Here is a 23168-nt window from a genome sequence, read left to right on the forward strand (position 1 = left end):
AAGCAGGCTCCCCTCTGAGCAGAGAGCCCATGTGGACCCTGAGATTTTGACCTGAGCTGAAGGCAGAGGCTCCACCCACTGAGCCACCTAGGCGCCCCACCCTACTCTCACTTTTTAAATGTTGATTTAAAATACTTCTTCGTTATATACAATGGCAAGGTAACTGCAACTCTGTTTAAGCTTTCAAATTCCCAATTAGTTAGGTCTGAATTAATGGGACTTTGGTGTACTATCACATGGGTGCTTTAAGCAGGATGAACAGCCTGGAGTGCCCTTAGCAGATGAAATGTAGGTTTGTTAACTTCAAATTTAAACCATTCACTTAGCTCAGGCTTCACACACTTGAGGAATCATAAAGCCACAGCCTATTTCACTGTACAGAAGAATGTAAACCAAGTCTGGAAGTTACATACAGAATAGCATCTGCAGACTGCATTGTCTTTTTCGTGAGAAAGGGCTGTAGCTAGTTTGGAGTGTGAGGACTCCAACCTGCTCACATGGCAAAGTATCTTGAGAGAACAAACCCTCTAAATTCTCTGGATTCCCTTCTTTCCACCCACAAGGCCTCCCTAAGGCAGCACCAGAGAACTCCTCGTTTCGCTGACCGGCTCCAGAATGAATGGAGCATGTAATTCCCCACACCTATGCAGGCTGTGCACAGTGACTTCCATCCAGGGCGATAGCGTAGAGGGAAGAGTAAGCAAGTTTACTGTGGAGAAACGTGACACACCCTCTATCAGGCCAGGTGGACAAGGTCAACACCAACAGCCACAGGTCGTGCTGATAGTAGGCAGCCTCGCTGTCACATGAGGACAATGGCACTCGACCTGCAAACCCATCACCACGGTCTAATCAAGAGGGGGCTAAAGCAGACAGATTCCAATAGAGGGCATCCTACAACACCCCCGACCAGTGCTCGTCATTGTCAAGGTCCTCCTAAGCAAGGGAAGTCTGAGAAAATGGCCCCAGCAAGAGGAGCCCAAGGAGGTAATGAGAAGTAATGTGGCAGCCTGGAGGGGATTCTGGGACAGACACACAAGGGACACCAGGCTGACATTCTCCCTCTGGAATGCCCAGGCTCTTCAGAACGTAGAGAATCTGATATTTAATGTTCGGCTTTATTTTATTTATTTTTAAAAATATTTATTTATTTGGCAGAGAGAAATACAGTGAGAGAGGGAAGGAACACTAGCGGGGGGAGTGTGAGAGGGAGAAGCAGACTCCCCACTGAGCAAGGAGCCCAACTAGGGGCTCAATCCCAGGACACTGGGATCATGATCTGAGCCAAAGGTAGACACGTAATGACTGAGTCATCCAGGTGCCCCAAATGTCCAATTTTAAAAACTGCTACAGATAGCGCTAATTAAGCACCTTCCTAGCAAGTTTTTCTTCTTCCTAGTACACATCCATGACCATAAAAGTATAGTTTAACAAAACCTTTTATTTATTTATTTAAAGATTTTATTTATTTGACAGACAGAGATCACAAGTAGGCAGAGAGGCAGGCAGAGAGAGGAAGGGAAGCAGGCTCCCCGCTGAGCAGAGAGCCTAATGTGGGGCCATCCCAGGAAGCTGGGATCATGACCTGAGCCAAAGGCAGAGGCCTTAATCCTCTGAGCCACCCAGGTGCCCCTAACAAAAACTTTTAAAAGAAAGAAAAAAAAAAAAGTGGCTAGCCCCGGGAGGTTTGTAAAGATTTCTCTCCCCAAAAGAGGTAATGCCACTTAAGCCAAGTCAGCCTGAGTAGGCACAGGTGTGATGGCGGTTCTTAAATGAGGCAAGGAGTGGGAAGAACCGAGAGGAGTGGTGGGCAGGAAGGGGGACTGGGGAGGGGGACAGATCATGAAGGGGCTTTTCTGCAACCCCAAGATCCCTAAACAGGGAAATGAACAGAACAATGACCAAAGTTAGGGTTTAGGAAATTTGCCGAACGGAATTCAGACTGAGGGGCACCTGGTGAGCGGCTGCCTTGGTTTGGGTCATGAGCTCAGGGTCCTCGGATCAAGTCCCACATTGGGCCATCTGCTCAGTGGGGAGTCTGTTTCTTCTCCTCCCTTGTGTTCTCTCTCAAATAATAATAAAAAATCTTTAAAAAGAATGAGTTCACACAGAGAAAGAGTGGAGGTAGGTAAGCACATGAGAAAACTCAGAAGTCCGGGTGCAGAAGTGAGTCCTGCGGACTGCAGGAGCCGCAGCGCTGGGGCCTGAGCAGCCCTCAGAATTGCAAGGTGGCATCTGATGGGACTTACAGCACTGAGGGTGCTTAGGTCAAAGCCATGTAAAGGTAAATGAGGCCTGCAGAGCTCCACCCTCACAGGGAGGGTGATTCTCTCCAAAGTGTGGAGTACCGACGGGCGGGCCGGAGAAGGCTGGCAGGGCGGCGCTCCAGCTATGCCTCCCAATATGAGGCACAAGGGCCACGCTCCGAAGGGCTACGACAGGCGCGTGTGTGGAAAGACCTGAGTGTGTGGGTAGCCCGCTGGAGTCACAGGAGGCAGATGGCACCCTGGAGCCACCCAGAAGATGGCTGAGGGATTGGACCATATAGGCCTTGGTCGGAACTTAAATTTGCTAGGAAATCAGGAACAACGTTCTTCAACTAAAATTGGTTATGGACATTGGGGAGGATATGTGCTATGGTGAGTGCTGTAAGTGTGTAAACCTGGCAGTTCACAGACCTGTACCCCTGGGGATAAAAATACATTATATGTTTATAAAAATTTTTTTAAAAATTAAAATAAAATTAGATTCTACTTTGAAAAAAAAATTATTTTCTTTAAAGCAGAGAATGACCAAAGCCCTCGGAGGACCAGGCAGCACAAGGTCAGGCCTGCCTGGCCTGCTCAGTGCTGTGCGCGTGAAGCTCTGAAGAGGGCTCGTCACAAGGAGACATTTCTTTTTTCCTTTCTTTTTACCATGTCTGCGTGAGAAGGTGGATGTTAGCCGAACGTCCTGTGGTGACCATTTCACAATGTGTATAAATCAGACCATCATGCTGTATGCCTCACACTTATAGTTATGTGTGTCAATTATTTCTCAATAAAACTGGAAAATAGGCATAGAAAAAGACAGGCAGGAAATCCACCAAAAAAAAAAAAAAAAAAAAAAAGAAAAGAAAAAAGAAAAAGAAAAACAACAACAACAACAAAAAAACCCCAACAACTCTACTTTATATCAGCCATATACCCAAGTTATTAGCACTTCGACACGTGGCTTGGTCACATTTCCAGTATTCAGTGACCCCACATATTGAACAACATGGTCTAGAGGGAGTGTGTGGACAAAATTTCCAATAATCAGCAGGGATCACATGTGTTGTGCCTACAGGAGGAAGGATCAGAAGACGAACTTGTGATTCTGGGGTGTGAAGCTTGGGACACCGTACTGGGGACAGCGGGGCCATGAACAAAGATTGCATACAGAGTCAATGTCTGCTGCTCAAGAAAAGAGATGGTGCCACTAGTATGGAAAGGATGACTTTTATTTCCATCCTAAATAATCACACCATTATTAAAACACATTTGAAAAATCCTGAAATAATTTAAACTGAAGGCACAGAACAAATCAAAATATTTGAACTATTTACGCTTAAGATGAGAAAATTCAAATATTTCAACAGTAACAATAAATTATGAACAAGTTTCCATCACCAAATATCATTCTGACCAAAAACTATCATGTTTTATAATAAAACCAAATGAGTTAGCTTAAGCTGAGTCTGAGATTTCCATGATAAAAATAATGTCAAAAAAAGTGTCTTCTTCAAAATACTAATTATATCCCCAGGTTCAATGTAAGTATTTTACATATAACAAAGTAGCCATTAGGATATTTGTTGGTGGATGGCCATGCCCCCAAAAATGACACATTCTTACAAAATGTTTAAAAAAATAGCAAAGTAGGATATAAAATTCTATTTGGGGAGCAGGAAAAACAAACAAACAAACAAACTTGTTCCGTGTCAATTAGAATATCAAAGCATTTCAATACCAAATTGCTTCAAAAGCCAATCATTACATAACAGTAATATACTGTATGGGGCATCCCACTGTATCTCGGTTATATGTTGACCATACAGTGTAGCTAAGGGGTTGAACAAATCAGTAGCAATTACAGTTGCCACTTCTTATTCACAAGGGATAGTTTAAAACAAACTCACTAAAAAACTAATAGGAATAATCAGTGACATGCTAGAGACACAATAAAACCTAGCAATGCAATTGCTAGTTTGAAAACAAAGTGGTCATGCTTCATAATATACTGTAGTATTTTTGAAATACATTCTGTGATAATCAATACCATTTACGACAGAGGTCACTTGTAAATGAGCTCAGATTCTGAACTAGGTTTCTAAGTGAACTCTTTTCAAGTATGCATAATATTAAGAAAGTACGGAAACTCTGATCTCACTTGCTTCTTTATGCGTTCTTCCAAGGGACAAATCAGTGGAATGAAGGACTAACAAAACGGGCTGGTTGTAGTTTTCAAAAACATTTAGAAAAATAAGAAATAGCCTAGTGACCAAGAAATGACTGAAAGATATTAACATCTAAAACCTACTATTTTAGATAAAAATCCAGGACTCTTCAGTCTTTTTCTTGAAATAATTAAGTTCACAAGAAATAATGGGGAAAAAATAAGGACTTCTAGAACACTGAAGGCTCTTCTTGGAATGAAATACAAAAGGTCTACCTTCTCCTACACTGAGCTGCAATATAGTTGAAGGTGTGTGGAATAGCAACACGGCTTGATCTTTAGTTTAACTGCATAAATCACAAAAAAGCACGTCCAGCCAAGACTGCTGATAAGTATAATACAAACTCTAGAAAATGAATTTTAGCAAAAACGGCTTCAAAATTTCCCTGCATAACAAAACATTCCTTTGGAAAGGAATCTTTAATGCTTTTGGCATTCTGCAATAAGTGTGACTTTTACCATCTCCAGCACTAAATTATAATTACCTCCCAAATGCCTTTGTCAATGGAAAACATGATCTTTGATTATCTAGTATTCTAATTAATGGTACATTATTTTTTGAAAAGCTCTTTAGTAGTGTCAGACTTCTGTCTTCATCATCTACGAGTACTAAGAGATTAAAGGAGAAATCAAACAAGTCAGAAAAATCATTTTATAAACAGTGAGAAGTTTTGAAATGTTGGCACTGACGGGGGTGAGGGGGAATGGGGAAGGGCTGCTAGCTTCACGGAAGATGTCTGTACCCATTTGTGGCACTGGCTGCAACAGGGGCAGTGAATGCCACCACTGCGGAGTGCAACAGCCCCAGCACTGGAATGTGGAACTCATCCTATGACTCGGTTAGGGGAAACAAAGGACTGCCCCAAGTTCTCTAATCCAGCTGGCTCAGTCACCATCTGCACACACTTCTTATGTTATAGTAGGTCCCATTCTGACAACAGAGAGTCCCAGTTTTGAAAATATGAACTTACGAGGCTTAGTGGAAGACTGTTCCCAAGCTAAAAGAAACGTGCCTAACTTGAAGAAAACCCTTCTACTAATAACAACAGGACAATCTCAGTGGTTTGGGTCCTGCAAATACCAGCTGTGCCTGTGGCTTCCAACTGGAAACACAGTTTCTTCCCGAAGCTTCAAAAGGAAGACAGTCAGATTCAAAACTGATTTCAAAACCTACACCAGGCTTCCAGGCCAGCAAATAACTGTCAGAGTGACTTTGTTCCTCTGCTCCTTCAACATGGGCACTAGTGCAGAATGGCTCATGCCCACGGTTGACAGGCCGTTGACCGCTACGATCATGTCTCCACATCTGGACAAAGACAAACAGAAACGGACCGTTAACTATTTCCATGGCTTAAGAAAACATTATCCTAAGGGAGATCTGCTTGGCATGAAATTCAGTTTCACTTAACCATTAGCCATCAATGGTGAGGCTATGTTTTCTGCTTTGCAAGATGTCTGGGGCAATTTTTAACCCTATACTGGCCTTCCATTGCAATCAGGGCCACCCCTGGCCAAGTAGTTAGAACTGCTTGGTGATTTTGAGGGCAAGCAGAATAATTCAAGAAAGCTTGAGCAAAATGTAATGAGAATAAATGTGCTGCTTCTTTAAGGAATACTAAATAAGGCATTTGGACGGGGCTGCTTATTATTTTGACTGTTCTTTGCTCATTCTTAGAGCTCGTACATTTGAGGGCTCAATTACATTGAGCCTCTTTCAGCGGCTGACGCCTGCTGTCCTCTGACAGGACTATCGCAGATGCATGATCAATCTGAAGGCCCTTCTATCCTTCAGCATTTTTTGCTCTTTAGTTTGTAACAGCAATATGCTATTTTATTGTTACCTACTTCAACAGTTTTGGAAGTAGGTGGAATGCAAATTATAAACTAATTAACTGAGACCCAGAATGCTTGAGGGACTTAGCTAAGAGAATGGTTAATTCATCTCTCCCCCTCCTCTTTCCACCTAAAATACTGATATTTTCACCCATCTCTGTCAATATAAGGAGCAAACTGACTCTGGTCAACTTTTCACGAGACTCTCTGGATGGCACACTGATCAGTATACACTCTCCATTCATGCGGCACTCGAAGATGTCAACATTTACTTTTTAAGAACTGGCTCTTCCACCAAAAAACTAAGCTCTAAGACCCTACACGAATCCATTTCCTCTAAGTTTGTAGAATCTCTTAATCTAACACCTCTTTCTTCTCCCAGGGCCTGAGCTTTGATAAAGGAAAGAGGCTGCATGAGGCTGGCTGAGGACTTTCTGCCCAGCAGAGGGGTGAAGAGCCCAGGCTCTGGAGAGAGTCCTGGGTGTGAACCTCCATCAACCATTTCCAGCTACTTGACTGTGGGCAAATTTCTTAATCTTTCTAAGACTTAGTTATCTCGTGCATCAGACAGGAATAACAATGACAACACTTACCTTACAGGGCTATTAAGATTCAATACTACAATCCCAAGCACTTAGCACTGTGCCTGGCAGCTCTCACATCCATTCATCAAATATTTACTGAGACCTTACTCTGAACACAAGGCACTGTTACGGCGGCTGCCAGGAATGTACAGTAAATGCAACAGGCCCCCACACCCACCCTTTCACGGAGTTTGCATAAATATCGTGTTAGTAGACATAAGTGCTGCAGAGGAAAAATAGAGCAGAGTCATCTAATGACAGGACTGGACTCAAGGGGTGTGTGTGGAATGGCTGCTCAGAGCCAGCTGTCATCTCCGTGTGTTGAACTGGATGACTCAGGTCTGGTCCCTGTCATTAGAGTAACAAAACAGAGCCATCAGCGGCGAGATGGTCAAAGGGATGCTTCAGTCGAGATCTGGCTGGTACGTGCCCAGTTAGTAAACAAGTATTTCAGTCTCTGTGGGCCACACGGCCTCTGTCACAGTGACTCAACACTGCCACCGGGGCTCACAGGCAGCCACGGAGGGGTTGCAAACAGAAGAATGCAGCCACGTTCCAGGGAGACTCGATTTACAAGAGAGGACAAAGGCTGGGGGTTTGGAGCTGACCTCTGGTTAAGATCGTGTCCATCACAATAAACATGAATCACATTATCTGATCTCCCAAGACTCACTTTAATCTTCCATCATAATAAGCAGGAGTTCCCAAGACGATGGTTTTAATGAAGAAAGGCTGATTGGTGTGGTTCTCTTCATATCCACCAACAATACTAAAGCCCCAACTTCCCAAGTAGCTTCTTCGTAAAACAATATCATGGCAGCTATGAAGGGCACTATCACAAACACAAAAGGTCAAGAAAAAGTTAGTGGGGCGGCTTTTATAGCCTGTTCACCTTTGCTTCATTCCATACTTACCCTTATCGCTGCTGGGAAATAAAAAGGGGCTATTTTATTTCCTTCTGAACACATTATTCTGACAGCCCATTTTCCAGCACAGACTCAGTCCTACGTAGACTGGAATTTGTCCAACACTGTCCCGTCTTCTTTTCCCAAATGAACACACACACACACACACACACACAGCTAAACACACCTGGTTACAAGTCACACCACAGAAAGTCGTATAAAATGGCTCTGTGCCTGCGTTTTCTCTCTGCACTGTCAACAATGTCCTCAATTTGGATATCCATCTGTATCTACAGAGTTTGTATCTACAAAAAGGTGGTACACAAGGGATCTAGTCCTGCTAATCTCAGCACTCAAATGAAAGAAAGAAAACGTTCTTTCTTCTTCATCTATGTGAGGAAAGTTATTTGTTGTTTTTTTCTCCTTCGCTTATAATGCACTCATTTTAAGGGAGATTGATTGGCAAAATAGAGAACTCAATCTAGAAGACACTAATGAAAATCATCTCTTTCTTTCTCCATACAGCTTTTTTTTTTTTTTTTAACTTTTTTTTAACTAGGGACTCTGAAATGCTTCAGTTAAAATGCCACTGTCAGTTGGCGGATGTGACATCAGAACTCAATGAATAAAAACTTAAAAATAGAAGAAAACCCCACCTAAGGGATACAGAAAAAATATCTCCTTGTAAGATTGAAGAATCTTTCATTTTTGGATGAAATTGGACCCAGTCATCTAAGGTAAGGTTTCCTGTTTTTAATCTATTAAAAAGACTTCTTAATAAAGCCAATGCTGTAAGCGATATATGAAACGCTAGAACTTTTAATCTGGTCCAGTTTCTTAGCTCACCAACAAGAAAAGACTTTTAAATAGTCTTCTGCCATAGAGCAGGGTCCCAGGGTCCCCTGGTATTTTAGAGACGATATAGGTTATTTTCGTTATTCTGAATCTTCTGCAAAAAAAAAACAATGAAACAGCACAACACAAAACAAATAAACTGTTTTGTCTGGTACACCGCCAGCCAACTGCAGAGAAAGACCCTCCCTTTTGAGAAAGAGCAGAGCTGCTACCCTGTGTGTTGTGCGACCTGCTGGAAAGAGCCGCCGGTACCCACAGAGCAGTGGCCCTCCCGATACTTGGTTATGTATACCGGTCTGCACACAACACACGAACCCCAGGAGTCCACAGAATAGTGACCTTGGACTGATAGACACTCTTTCGATACAGGCAGACCCCCCAAATAGATTCCATTATCCCGTGTACTGTTCATCTGAAATATTCATTGTTCTTCCTGGTTCACCTGAAAATGCTCCAAACACAAGCGGTAAAGAGCTGACTGCAGAGCTGGCCCGGAACACCAGGTAACAAGAACTAAAGGAGCGCCAGCACGGCCTGGCCACCAGCAGTGGTGTGCGCACGCTCGGCACCTGTGCAGCTGAGGAGACCACTTCTCCCCCACTGGTGTGGGACCGGGCCTTTCTGACATGCTGGGTTTCAAGTGACAGGTCAGTGTATCAGGCTGAGTACTCCAGAGGATAAATGAGTTCCCTCTGCTGGCTGACCCCTCACCATTAGGTAGAACGGCCATGGTTTCATAGCAACCATTCCAATCTATGCCTACAGGGCCCTGAGATATAAATTCTGTTACTGTTTCAGGCCTTTTTGGTCTTTTTCACTACCACAAGGACAAGTCAGTAAGTTAGATGATAGACAAATGAATTCCATTCATCCTGGCTTTTTCTGCTATTCTTTACGTGAAAGTACTTTTAAAAATATATATATTTGTCACATAGCACTATACAAATGCTAGTTATTACAAATTACATCCAAATGAAGCTAGATGGCTCAGAAACTGGCATTCTTATCATTTATTTTTATTTAAAAAAATCAGTCATTTTCCTACTTGGCTCAGAATCAGAATGTTTCAGCATAGGTCAGTTTTAGGATTCCTCTACACATTGAGAATCTAAAGTGATCTAAAACAAAGACAGTGATACATATTCTTCCAACTTCAATCGAAGTGTACAACCCTCATCAGGAGGCTGAAACACTTTCATGAGCAAACAATGACCAACTACAGAATGTCCTGGTGGGTTACAGTCCCGAAGGTGGTGAGAAGACCTACTCTCGGACACCAGTGGTTTGGCTGAAAGAGTCTCTCATGTTCAATAAAAACTGAGTTTTGACATCCTTCCTTTTTACAGAGAGTTAACAAGATTAAGAAAGGGGTTTTAGAAAAGCTTCTCAAAAGGCCCCACACTTTGACCTGGATTTTCTGGTGAAAAATTCACATGAAGTCTAAGCATGTACATGTGTGGTAAATGACAGCTTTTCTAAAGCAAGAGCATGAACATCCAAATCTCATGGCTGGTCCACTTGAGAACCTTCTTAATAGTAACGAACAGAAAGGCTTTATTCGTTTTTATAAACAGATACACCAAGTCTTTTTAGCCTAGTTCTTACTATTAAATTTACCTTTGGTTTATTTTTTAAGAATGTTTTAATTTTTTAAAAATTAAAAAAAAATCTTTTTTACAAACTCATGGCCTGGAGATCAAGACCTGAGCTGAGATCCAGAGTTGGATGCTTAACCGACTGAGCCACCTAGATGCCCCTTAAATTTATCTTTTAAAATATAATAACCTAAGAAAAAAATACCCTTTTCTTCTATAACTTGATATGCCATAGCCACTTCATCTCTGACCAGGACCTTCCCCCTCACACCCTGGAAGAATGAATTTACTGTGTTCCATACTGAGAAATGTTGTCACTATGATTATTCCATGAAACTGCTGAAACGCTGTCAATACCTTGGAAGCCCAAGCCACATGACCCACGACGGGGACCAGCTGGAGTCATACTCATTCTCGCTGAAGGTGCCTGGCTGCTCTTCGGTAGCCTGGGTTGCCTCCTCCACAATCTGGACCTCAAGTGCTTTCAGGACAACAGCAGAGGATGCGGCGCTGGCTTTTAGCATAGCAACGGCCTCACTGTGGCTTAAATTGGTCAAATCAATGCCATTGATATTCAGCAATATATCACCTGTCCAAAGGAATAAACAAGAAAAATGAGATGAACTTCTAAGTCATTATCTTCCCTATACATCCTGTTATTTGTAATTTTTTTGACATCTCTGTCTTTCTTATGAAATAGAGGGAAAAATCCAATTCATGGAAAACATTCCAAAACAACTCAAAACTTTAAGATAATTTCATCATCTATAGGAAAAAATGTGGCTTGAGGCACTGTGATTCGACTGGAAGTCCAAGTCATTAGACCTCGTTTTGCTAATGTGCAGGACCTGGGCATATTCATTTCTCTTCTTTGGGCTTCAATGATTTCTATAGTTCTTTCCTGCTCAAAAATTATTTGATCTCTTGCTCTTAGAAATGAATTTTTAACATATCCTGTTTTAGAGTTACACAGTTTTATAGATAAAGATAGTCCTACAGAGTTTGCTCAGCGTGAATGTATCTGAATACTTAAAGAGAAGAGATCCTTGGGTCTACACAAAGAAATGAAACTTGTGATTTGAGCATCTTTTGCTTAAGGAAGAAAAAAAAGTGCTTGTTGCCCTGCAAGTAATATAATAAAAAAAAAGGGCAACGAGGATTATATAAAAGGTTAGGAAGGAAAAGATGTGTGTTATATTTTTTAGAGGGTCTTTTCCAACATAAAATAATCCAATGATCTGAATAAACATTAGAAAATAACGGAAGGGCACCTCGGTGGCTCAGTGGGTTAAAGCCTCTGCCTCCAGCTCAGGTCATGATCCCAGGGTCCTAGGATGGGGCTCTGCTCAGCAGGAAGCCAGCTTCGCTGCCCCCCCTTACCGCCTGCCTCTCTGCCTACTTGTGATCTCTGTATGTCAAATAAATAAATAAAGTCTTTAAAAAAAATAACAGAAACATCATCAAACTGCAGCAATTTTCCTTCCCATTAGGCATTTTTCTAACCTTAGAGAGAGGTTTTACACTTATATATGGAAGGGACATTTTAAAAGATTTTTTAAAAATCATGTTTAATAGAAAATTTGGGGAATATTTGTTATTTTGTTCAAACATGAGTTGCATGCAGGGAGAAGATGGGAAGAGTTTCACTGTTCCCAGCCCTCCCTATCTTACCTCTTTTGATGCGGCCATCACGTGCCAGACAGCCATGAGCTGGCACACTGGTTACAAAGATGGGCAGTTCACCACTCTTGCTTCCTCTGCCCCCTGCCACTGTCATTCCCAGGGACTCATGTGGTTCCTTCTTTACAGTAATGTGTTTTTCTTGGCATGTAACACACTGGGTAAGATCCTAACACAGGAGAAGAAAATTCATTGCAAAATAAATAATACATAGCTGAAGTAAAGTAAGGAAACTGAAGGAAAAAATACCATGGCAATGATAAAGTCACTGTTAAAATCAGTTCCTGAAGAAATAATACACAGTTCCTCATGGTACAAACATGACACCGAACACTGGGGATCACAATGTCAGACTTTGGACGGCTGTATTTACATATGACTATGTATAGAACAGAAAAAACTCAGGACTGTTGACATAAGGAAGTCAAAATAGGGCCAATTCTACAAAAGTAAATAATGCATTTGAGTTTTAAGATTCTGAAGACAAGCTAATTCATTTTATTTCTCTCTCCTCTATTCTTTGAAAGAAATGGTAACAGAATAGTACAAAAGTAAAGTGTGGATTTTGTTAACTGCCAGAAAAAAGCTATAGATCTATCTTCTGTTTCTTACTCATGAGAATGCTCGGTCATGAAATGGGTGCAAACTGATCTTCACAACCTTCACGGAAAACTATAAGGATATGAAATAACTGAATTTTTGAAAAAGGTAATGAAGAGAAAAAATTTCCAACAGACTGTGTTCTCAGGAAAAAGCAATTTTTACCGATATTTATTGTTACTATTTATGGGGACACTCCTAGAAGAAAAGGAAAATTTAAAACATCACCTTTCTTTTTAATTAGAATGCTATAAAAAACAAGGTGTACCTATGTGATATTAAAACAGCAATAGTAACTAACATTTATTGAAGATTTACTATGTGTAAAGCAAATGGCTTTACATGTATTATTTCATTTTAATGGTTTCATTAAATTTCATTAAAATAGTCCTGAGTGTAAATCCTGTGGTTGGCCCCATTTTATAAACAAGGGAATAGCCTTATTAGAAAGGTCATGTAATATGCTCCAAATTATATAGTTATACAAGATCACACTGGGATTTGAACTGATTTCAAGTTTAAAAAAAAATACACATATACACACATAGTGTATATACATAAACATGTATTCATATGTAGTTGTGTATGTTCATACAGCATGATGCTATATGCATCCACACTACAAGGGTGCTATCCCATTAAGTGTAATAATGGAAGCTCCTATCTCAAAAGGTTCCTTAACACATATACTATAAGAGCATAGTGTAGATAACAAGATAACTATTACCACGACTAACAATATCAACAGTAGAACTAGATGAGTTCTTTTGCTAGAACTGTAACATTTCCTTTAGTGACACTGCTTCAGAGCGGACAGGTACGACGTGTCAGTCAAGCCCTGGACCTGCAGGGGTGTCTGCTCTTCTTTGCTCCTGAAACCCACTCTTTGAAATTTTCTTGAGGGCACTACTTAAATAGCCTAGAGTTCCTAGAATGTTGACCTCATAGAAAACCTGTAAACGTCCACAGGTGGTATCGTAGCATATGACATCTATGTTCGCATCCTTCAAAACTGGGCAAGACCCACGTTATTATGAAGACAATCCAGGTAAACTCAGCTGGGAGCACATTTACTTCAACGCTTGTGTCTGTCAGGTATCGAGTCAATTAGAGGTGGTTGTTTTATTCCTCCATATGGCTGAGATGTATGCATTTTAGCCAAACTTCACAGATTACTCTTGGTATACTTCATAGAAACTTCTAAGGGCTTAACACTGTATGAATGTTTATCCAAGCAGCTACGCAGGGGCTTAGTAGTAGAATAATGTGTGCTTTAATTTTTAACAATGATTATCCTCTGAACAGGTTGTTTTGGTGAATTTGTATTCATTTTCCCTAGGAGACCTTTATTTTTAAAAATTAGGATTTGACATCACAAATGCTGAATGTTAACGGTAAATTGCTAAATTAATGTTTAAAATTACATTTCATGTGGCTGTTTTAACAATCAGGTTTACAGAGCACCTAGAATAAGAATTTAGCATTGCTATTTAAAACACCACCACTTAAAATTAAGGAATAGGAACCAGTAAAAAGAAAAATATATGTGCCCAAAACAAACAAAAGGACATAAATAGTTCTCTATATGAACGCTGAAATAGTTAAGTAGTTCTTAAAACAGTCTTAAAATTGTAGTGCTGTCTTTGAGCACCCATATTTCAAATTTCTGTAGAATTCATTGATTCAGTTACCAACTTTTGCCTTAATTATGATTCTTTAGGAATATGTATATATATGTAACATGTAAAGCAAGGACCAGCGATACGAACAACTCCTATTCAAATTCCTTTTTGAAACAATAACTGCTTTTTGTAGTCATCATTGTGAAAGCAAAATTATAGGTTCCTTTCACACATTCTGTTTTCTGTTCAAAAATAAGAATAAGTTTGTGCTTATAATTTCTTAAAAGTTTTAACTGACCAAAGACCAGTGACAAGTCTATACTTCAGCTCAGAAAGCCAGATAAACCTGATGGGCCAAAAATACTTGTGCCTTTACATGATGCTTTCTGGGGCTCCTGTGACATTACAGAGTTATTCTCTCAAATTGTACTTGCATTAAGAAGCCACTTTAAGCTAAACATGTGTTTCTCAAGTCATTCTCCTTAAGTAAAATTAAATTGCTTTACTAAATAAAAACTTATTTATTGGTCTACTTAAAAACTATAGGAAGTAAAAACAAACAGACAAAAAACTATAGGAAGTTTCCTATGTGTGATTTTCACACAGTTGGTAAATAGCATCGTTTTAAAAATTCTGGCCTATCACAAGTTGAGTTGTGATGAAAGATCAAATGAAGTAAATAATACTGAGAACACAGTAAAGTGCCACTGTTTTTTGATTTCTACTGATTTCTGCATGCAAAGTGAGACAGCATCAGAATTTTTGGCACAGATAAATGACCTAGGAATATATTTTAAAAGCGCTGAAATATGAAAGATGCAGCAAAAAGCTCAACATACGGGAATTTAAAATGATCTGGGGTAGTATTCCTATAAACTGTAACATAGAAATAATTGCTTTATGTGTTTCGCATGTACCTATCAGAAAGAATGATTTATGCTTCCTATTCACATAGAGAATTCTGTTGTTGTAGGCAACCTGCCCAACCGCTAAGTATGGACTTGTTGGTCATTGTCTTTTTTTCAGTTACATAACCACCTGTTACAACTGAATGAGCAAACCAAGATAAATCCCACTTTCAAGCAGGACCAAACAAAGAAGTCTTTCTAGAAGATCAAACACTTCTCATCAATCTGGCAGAGGGACCTTCTTACTAAGAAACCACCCCTACTGGCTGAGGAACAGACTGTACAGGGACTCTCAAGGTAGCCAAACACACATTCCACACCCCAAACACCTGTGTTCACCTTTGCCAACAGAGTAACAGCCCTCATTTAAATCTTACCAGTTTGTCACAAGGATTCCCTGAGGGCAGATGAATGAAAACATGCAAACTCGAGGCCTCACCTTGTGTGAGCTGGGTCTGTTGTGGTACAGCGGCTGTGCATGGTGCTGGCTGCTACTCTGAGCTCCTGTGTCTCGGAGAGGGTTACCAGGCTGGGATTTCCCCGGCCTAGCAATTGTTAAATCCACCCTCTCGCCACTAGCCTGGAGAAAACACACATATATAACCACCAGTCATTAATGATGCTTCTCACTTAAAAAAATTATAGGGAGGGTCATTTTCAATGCACTTATCATCGCTGTATCAGAGCCTCACCTGAGTGGGGACTGCAGGCCCCTACTGGGGGTGCGGCAGACGAGGGGGTTCATTTCAGGAGCTAATACTTTAAAACTTCTGCAGGTAAAAGAGCCACACACAGACCTCTTGGGTAAGCCTTCCCTAACCCTGGAAATACCAAGGACATAACCAAAGCAAAGCCTGGGTTCTGATCTCCCCATGATTTCTTGAAGGGTAACTGTCTTTTTATACTTCCCTCCCCTGCAAAACTGGCCTTGGCACTGAGAGAAAGAGAGCAAAGAAGATAAAAGGATGAACGGATTCCAAACTGGATTACAATCCTTTGTGATTTCTGAAATAAATTCCAAGATGGCTACTTTGAGAGTGATAATCAATGAAACTACGTGTAGCTCTGTTTCCACACACTACAGCTTCGAATCGAAAATAGGGATAAGCTTAAACAGTCCTGAAAAGAATGATAACAAAGGTCCTGTAAAACAGGATTAGTATTTATATACATTACAAATTGTGTGCCTATATATGCCATATGTGCACTCACACATAAATGTAATTTTAGAGGTGATGACAACCATGTTGAATTTAGAGGTCCATTATCTGTATTTATAGATCTAGATCTGAAACACAGATTCACATTTATTATACTTTTTAAAGCTATTTTATCTTTGCTTTTAACGTACAGGTCTGGTCTACTTGATGCTGATTCTTGGTCAGGACTACAACTTTCCAAGTTTACTATCATTTCTATGGGAAAATTTGACAGCCTGCTTTCAAGAAGCTGTGGTGGAAAGTAGAACCCTCCTCCCCCATGACTGCAGTCAGTAATGTTAAGAAATCACTCCAGTTTCAGTTCTCAAGTTGGAAAAGGAGTGAAAAACATAATTTTTTTAAAAGATTTTATTTATTTATTTGAGAGCAAAAGCGAGAGAGCAGGGTGGAGGGGCAAAGGAAGAGGGAGAAGCCGACTCCTCGCAGAGCAGAGAGCCCGATGTAGGATCTGAGCCAAAGGCAAATGCTGAACCGCGGAGCCACCCAGGTGCCTGAGTGATAACCAATTTTAAGGCCCTATTAAAGTCGTTTACTTATTCAAATATTTCATTAAACTAGTTTCAGACAATTCTTCAAAATAACTGAAAGAATAACACTTCTCATGTGGCCAGAGTCTGGGGATTTGATCTAACAGGTAAATGCCAAAGTAGAACGCTTACAATCCAGATATTTGAGATTCTGATACTGCCGAGTATTAGATAACACGGTGTGAAGGGTGAGAAGCTGAGCCCCTGTGATCTCATTTCAATATTAAGAATTGTTTGCTTTACTGCCTAACCCTCACCACTACCAAATACTCTATAATCAGTAATTTAGCTTTACGGGAAGACCCCTGCTCATGCAAACCTATTAACAAACAAATCCCTGATCTTTTTTGATTTCTTAAAAGACAAAATTCTGGGTGTGTGATAGAAGTGGACATATAAGCTTTAAACGATGGGCCAACATTTGGGTTTAGGCTAACTGCCTATCTAACACTACAGGGTTTCAAGCACAACAAAAGAATTCTGTTAAAGTCAAGATTTTTAAAATTGCAGGATGCCTAAATGACAATACCTGTATTTCATAAAATAGTGGCATGCCCTTTTGCTGGGAGTATATACTGGTATGATCTTTCTAGAGGGAAGTTTAGCAAAATGTCTTAAACTTGAAAACAAAACATTAAAGTCTGTTGACAGGGGAGTGTTTACGTAAGTTTTAGCACAACACGTCTACTATACAGCTATATCATGGTGCATCTATTTTCAGGGTTAGAAGGCCACAGCATACAGCTGACATAAAGAAAGGGTGGCAAACTCAGAATTTGCAAGCTGAGTCCATGTCTAAGTACCTACGTAAATAGGTACCTGTTTATTTGTAGGCATATACAGAAAAATGTTTGTAACGATGTTCTTCAAAACTTTAATGTCACTATCTTACGGACTTTAGACTGACTGTGATTTTGACTTCCTTCTTCATTTTCTGTATTTTTTCTTCCTTAGTCTCCTTTTCAGACATGGAATACATGTTGTTCTCAGAATCCAAAACATTAAGATGTTTTTCACAAAGAAACAACTTGAGCAATATATTATATTTGGTATCATATATAAGTATCTGTATCCAATTTTTTTAAACCTCAAGTCTGGGACAAGAGACCAACGCCTGAATCTCCCTCCTAATGCAAGATGCCTACCAGGTATGTGTGTTCCCATAGTTATAATGAACCAAACATTTGTGAAAAGGAGTAACTTAACTGGGATTTAAATTTGGGTTTTCTTACACAGTAGCTTAAATCTTCATTGTTACTCAATTCTGTTTACTATACACATTTCTCAGTGACTATCAACCCACTTTAACTCCTTACGCTCAATTATGTTACTGCTTGGTTTCCTTTATGTCAGAGTGTTTTCTTGTGCTTACTTAAAACAAAACAAAACACCATACACATCTTTGTTTCACCCCTATCACTGTAGGAGATACCCATATCATTAAATGCTCTGGTAGGTTATAGAACCGGAAGGTCTGCTCTGGATGATTTTCTACTTTTTCTATCTTATTTTTTAAAATAAATTTTAAAGCTGTTTTCATTTTTTAAAGATTTTGTTTATTATGTATGTATGTATGGATGGATGGATTTATTTATTTATTTGACAGAGAGCAAGAGAAGGAACACAAGCAGGGGGAGTGGAACACAAGAGGGAGAAGCAGATTCCTGGCTGAGCAGAGAGCCCCGATGTGAGACTGGATGTCAGAACCCTGGGATCATGCCTGAGCCGAAGGCAGATGCTTAATGACTGAGCCACCCAGGTGCCCCTCTACTTTACCTATTTAAATGCTTTTATTGAAAATTTTTTTCTCTAATAATAACCATCTTTACTTCACAGGGATACTGTAAGAACACAAGTTATGATGTGTTTGAAATGCTCTGAATGCTTTATAAAAAGGGCACTACAGAGATAATGAGTTCTTCTCAATAAAAATTGACTTTCCCCACTTGTATGGAGGTGAAACGGAGAGTGAACGTTACAAGAGCAGAGAAGTCACAACTTTGGAACCACAGCTCCTTCAAGCTTTGCTTTTCTCACCTGGTAAATGTGGACATAAATGTGTTTTTTATGTGTGGGCTTAGGTGGAGCCCATGGAGCAAATGAAAAACCCATGTGAAAATATAGAGCCTTCACTCTATAAAGAGCAAGGCTAAATGTTCACAGGGATACAGTTTTCTGGACAGGATTTTATCTGTAATGATAAAATCATCTCTTGTGCATTTTGAAGGATTTGGGGAGCCATGTTTGATTTCTCCCATGAAATATCAAATATCCCTCAGGTTCTCATGTTACGAAAACATCGACATAAAGGCTGAGCACGTGGAATGAATATCCGCGTGTACCTGAATGATCTGGGCGGCAAGCTCAGGGGTTCCGTGCTTCAGGTCGTGTCCATTGATGGCGAGCACTCGGTCATTGCTGCTCAGCCTTCCATCCTGTGCAGCCAGGCCCCCTTCCAACAGATCAAGGATAAAAACACCTGGTTCATCGGTCCTTCGAACGAGTTTAATGCCAAGTTGTTCACCAGAGTCCCGTTTGTGAAGGACCACGTGGAAGACCTCTTCCCGGGGAGAGCTACTGTCGGGGTGGCTGTAGGTCCGGCCCCCAAAGCGCCGCTCTCGCAGCACGGTCAGGTGCAGCGTGGAACAGGGCTGGGAAAGGGCGGCTCTTGCATAGTTGTGAGACACATTGCTGATGTTACAGTTGTTGACCTGGAAGAAAAGAATTATGACCAAGGTGGGACAATCTTTTATCCTCTCAACTGGTAAACATTTATATGACATTTCCAAAAGAAACTGATTTTGGAAAATGATATACAGTCATTATTTACAAAGAAAAGCCCTCTGAAGATGTTTTAAAATGCACAGTTCCTAAGCTTCACTCACAATGACTAGCACGAAGTAGAGAATGGCAGTTAGGATCTCAGGCTTCAGCGAGGGTGCTGAATCAGAGTCCCTGGTCCTGCCAGTAGCGGGATGTCTGAGTGTGTCCCCCTGAGTGGTGAGATGGGTTTACTCTCCGCTTCACGGGACCAGGAGGAGAATGCAGAGACAGCAGCAGCATGTGAAAAGTGCCAACAAAATACTAGTTCCAGTGGAACAGAAACTGAAGATCTACTGGATTGATGTGGCTTTTCCAAATGAAAAACACTTACGCTGGAAAAAATACACTGAGTTTTAATCTAAGAAAAGGGACACATTCCAGATATACAACCTGATCTCAGATCAGTCATTTTTAGTTCAAAGAAAAGCAGCTAATTACAGTTTCACTGTTTAGCACTCAAGTGTAACATCTATCTAATACAACAAGCTTAGCTCAGTACTCACAGAACATTTATTTACTAAACCTTATGGCCCTGAAAGGAGTATAGTGACTGATCCTGGGACAGGAACAGGACTAAGAAAATACACCCAGCTTCAGTTATTCACCTAGTCAGAGGAAGAGGTTGGCGCAATTCTGAGTATTTATCACAATTAGAATTCCTCTCCTCTGTCTGCACCAACAGCAAGCAGGAAATCAACATTCTCTTGGATGCGTTATGTGGCACAGGCTCTGGGTTAGGTGCTTGTGATTACCCAAAGCCTTCAATCTTTTTCACGTGAGTCTATCTTAAGGAAAGCCTTCCCTCTTCCTACTCATCTCGGGTTGACAGTTTTGAGCACCACTAACTTGAATTTTATTGATTCGGGCCTGTTGACATCTTTTAAAATTCAGGCATCAAATGCCATAGATCTCACACATAAACTTGCTCTTCGCCCAACTTTGCAGCATTTGGTTGCCATCCAGATCCTTGATGAAAAAGTTGAGTAACATAGGGTCAAGAACAGAACTTTAAGGCAGCTTCTAAAAAACCAGGCTGACGTGGATTTGCAAGTCAAAGCTCATCATTTCTGGTTATTCAGCTAAAAAGCCACTTATGCCTAGGTCTTATTTTTCCGTCTTAAATTCACATCTATCACAAATGACTTTACAAACATCTGGCTGGAATCCAGCGCTAGCCACGTGCGAGTATGTAGACTCACATCATCGTCGTGATGTGGGTTGTGGAATATCCTACAATCAGAGATTTTCCCTTCACAAATGTGTGGGTGTCAGTGAAACACAGAGAAAGCAGAGACCAAATAAAATACTGTTGCTAGATGTTGTAGAAATAGCACCAGCAGAGTAAACTTTACCACATCTTTGGCTAAATATATTTTGTACCAATGCAGTCAAGACACGACTGCAATTATTTTCCTTCAAAACCAAAAGTGAATAAATCACTGATGACTCAGATTGCACTGTAAATTCATACTCTTAATCATGTTCTGAAATTTGTATTATTTTTAATAGTAATATTTATGTAATCTCTTACACTATTTTATTCTTCAAACTGCTCAAAATGCTGCACTGTGAAAGGCCTTGAGGGTATATGGTTCTCCTTTTCAAAGAGGTTATTTAATAGAATAACATGGATGTGTGGGTATATATATAAAACACACACACACGCACACACACACACACACACACACACACACACACATAATCAGTGTGGGCAAACCCAAAGCCACTCACTGTTATTACATCTAGTTTGCTAAACTAAAAACACAGGCTAGCTAGCCCTTTGGTCTGTAAATTAACCATCTTAATGACTCTAAGGTATTTTCAAATTGGCTCATGGTATTATTTACGCAGCTCACAAAAGGTGGAAGATAACCAGGTAGTAAAAATATACTAAGGAGCCTTCTTTCCAAGTGTTTCCTTTTGAATGGCCATAAATACTACTCTGTATTTGGGCAAGTAGTGTGGCTTTACTTACTGCCTCCAGCATAACAGCCAAAGGCCAATGAGAAGTCAGGCCCACAAGAGGAAAGACCCTTTGTGATTTCAATAATCAGGTTATGTGCTCATAGTTTTTAGTATATGTGCTGCAGAAGCGAGCACGTGTGCTCATAGTTTTTGTATCAATTTGAAATCATTAAACTGGATTTAAGATTGCCATTATTAGGGTTATTAGGGTTATCTCCATAAACAATAATAATGCACTGGAATGTCTACAATGCTGATTTATAGCTTTGAGTTAATTCCCCAAATTATCCAGTATTTCAGATAATTAGATTTTTATTTGAGGTATACAGATTCAGTTATGTTATTAAACAATTGTCCAAAGCAGAACAGTAAAAAAGCCTGTAGATGAAATATATTAGCAAACAAAACCATATAGCAAACAAAACTATATATTAAATATATATTTATACATTTTTATATTTTTGCTAATATATTAGCAAACTATATATTAAATACATTAGTAAATCTGAGGTTACAGATTTAACCTCAATTATATTCAAAGAAATGGAAATAAGAACAAAGCATTTGTTTTTACCTTTAAAATTTAGAATAAGCATGAGAAATATGTAAAATAAAAATATGTAAAATAGGGCGCCTGGGTGGCTCAGTGGGTTGAGCCGCTGCCTTCTGCTCAGGTCATGGTCTCAGGGTCCTGGGATCGAGTCCCACATCGGGCTCTCTGCTCGGCGGGGAGCCTGCTTCCTCCTCTCTCTCTCTGCCTGCCTCTCTGCCTACTTGTGATCTCTCTCTGTCAAATAAATAAATAAAATCTTAAAAAAATAAAGATATATAAAATATGTAAAAATAAAAATATGTAAAAATAATATCCAAAGCTGGCACACTGCTGGTAGCAAAGAACAAAAGATGAAAATAAATGTATACTCAATTATAGCTAGAAAGGCCAGAAGTGGAGAAGAAAAGAACACTGTGTAAGCTGCAGAAAAGGGCAATCTGGCTCTTTTGGTCTTGGCCACAAAGGTATCAAAATGTCAAAACCAGCTACAAGAGTTCCTCCACGGAAAATCAGTTTAGGAGCTGGGGTAGAAGGAATACAGGGTAAGGTGTCCAGAGAGCTGTGCCAACCGCATGCAACCAGAGTACTACTAATATCATAAAAGGACAGCAAACACAGTAATGCGGTAAATAGCTAGCTATGGTAGGATCAGAAACTGGATTTTACATAAGCTGGATTAGTTATGCTTCCTGTATTTTCCTATTTTCTCTTCGGATTTAGTCAAGAACAAAACACTGGAAGTTCAGTCTGTGTCAGCCAGGCCAAGTGCAATGAAGGAGGGGTTTTGGGCCCAAGTGTCGAAGTGGAAATCACAAACTATAAGAGGCAGAATACGGATGGGCGTGGAAACCAAATCCAGGAACCCCGAGTGGAAAGGTCAATCCTTGCTGCTCTTGGAGCCTCGTTTGTCTGCCTTCCCCTCTGGACATTTCTCTTGAAGAACTAAAAATCCTAGAGGTTCCAAGTTTTGTTTTAATGAAGAAGACAGCTATTCCCAACAGGATATCATAACCAAATCCACT

General features: G+C 40.2%; 1 protein-coding gene across 7 annotated transcripts in view; it reads right to left on the bottom strand.

Moving 5' to 3' along the window:
* Positions 1–3463: 3463 nt before the first annotated feature.
* Positions 3464–23168, bottom strand: part of LNX2 (ligand of numb-protein X 2) — an 82453-nt gene continuing 62748 nt past the window's right edge. For 6 of the 7 annotated variants that reach the window (XM_082700717.1, XM_082700718.1, XM_082700716.1 and 3 more), the window contains 6 exons: positions 19148–19516; positions 15498–15638; positions 11920–12097; positions 10606–10837; positions 7567–7725; positions 3464–5782 (listed from right to left, as the gene is read on the bottom strand). In XM_082700717.1, coding sequence (XP_082556843.1) covers positions 5647–5782; positions 7567–7725; positions 10606–10837; positions 11920–12097; positions 15498–15638; positions 19148–19516 — 1215 coding nt within the window. In that variant the 3' untranslated portion in view covers positions 3464–5646. The remainder of the gene's footprint in view (positions 5783–7566; positions 7726–10605; positions 10838–11919; positions 12098–15497; positions 15639–19147; positions 19517–23168) is intronic. The other variant, XM_082700722.1, reaches the window with a different exon arrangement.

This window comes from Mustela nivalis (genome assembly GCF_964662115.1).
Source record: "Mustela nivalis genome assembly, chromosome: 15".
NCBI classification, from domain to species: domain Eukaryota; kingdom Metazoa; phylum Chordata; class Mammalia; order Carnivora; family Mustelidae; genus Mustela; species Mustela nivalis.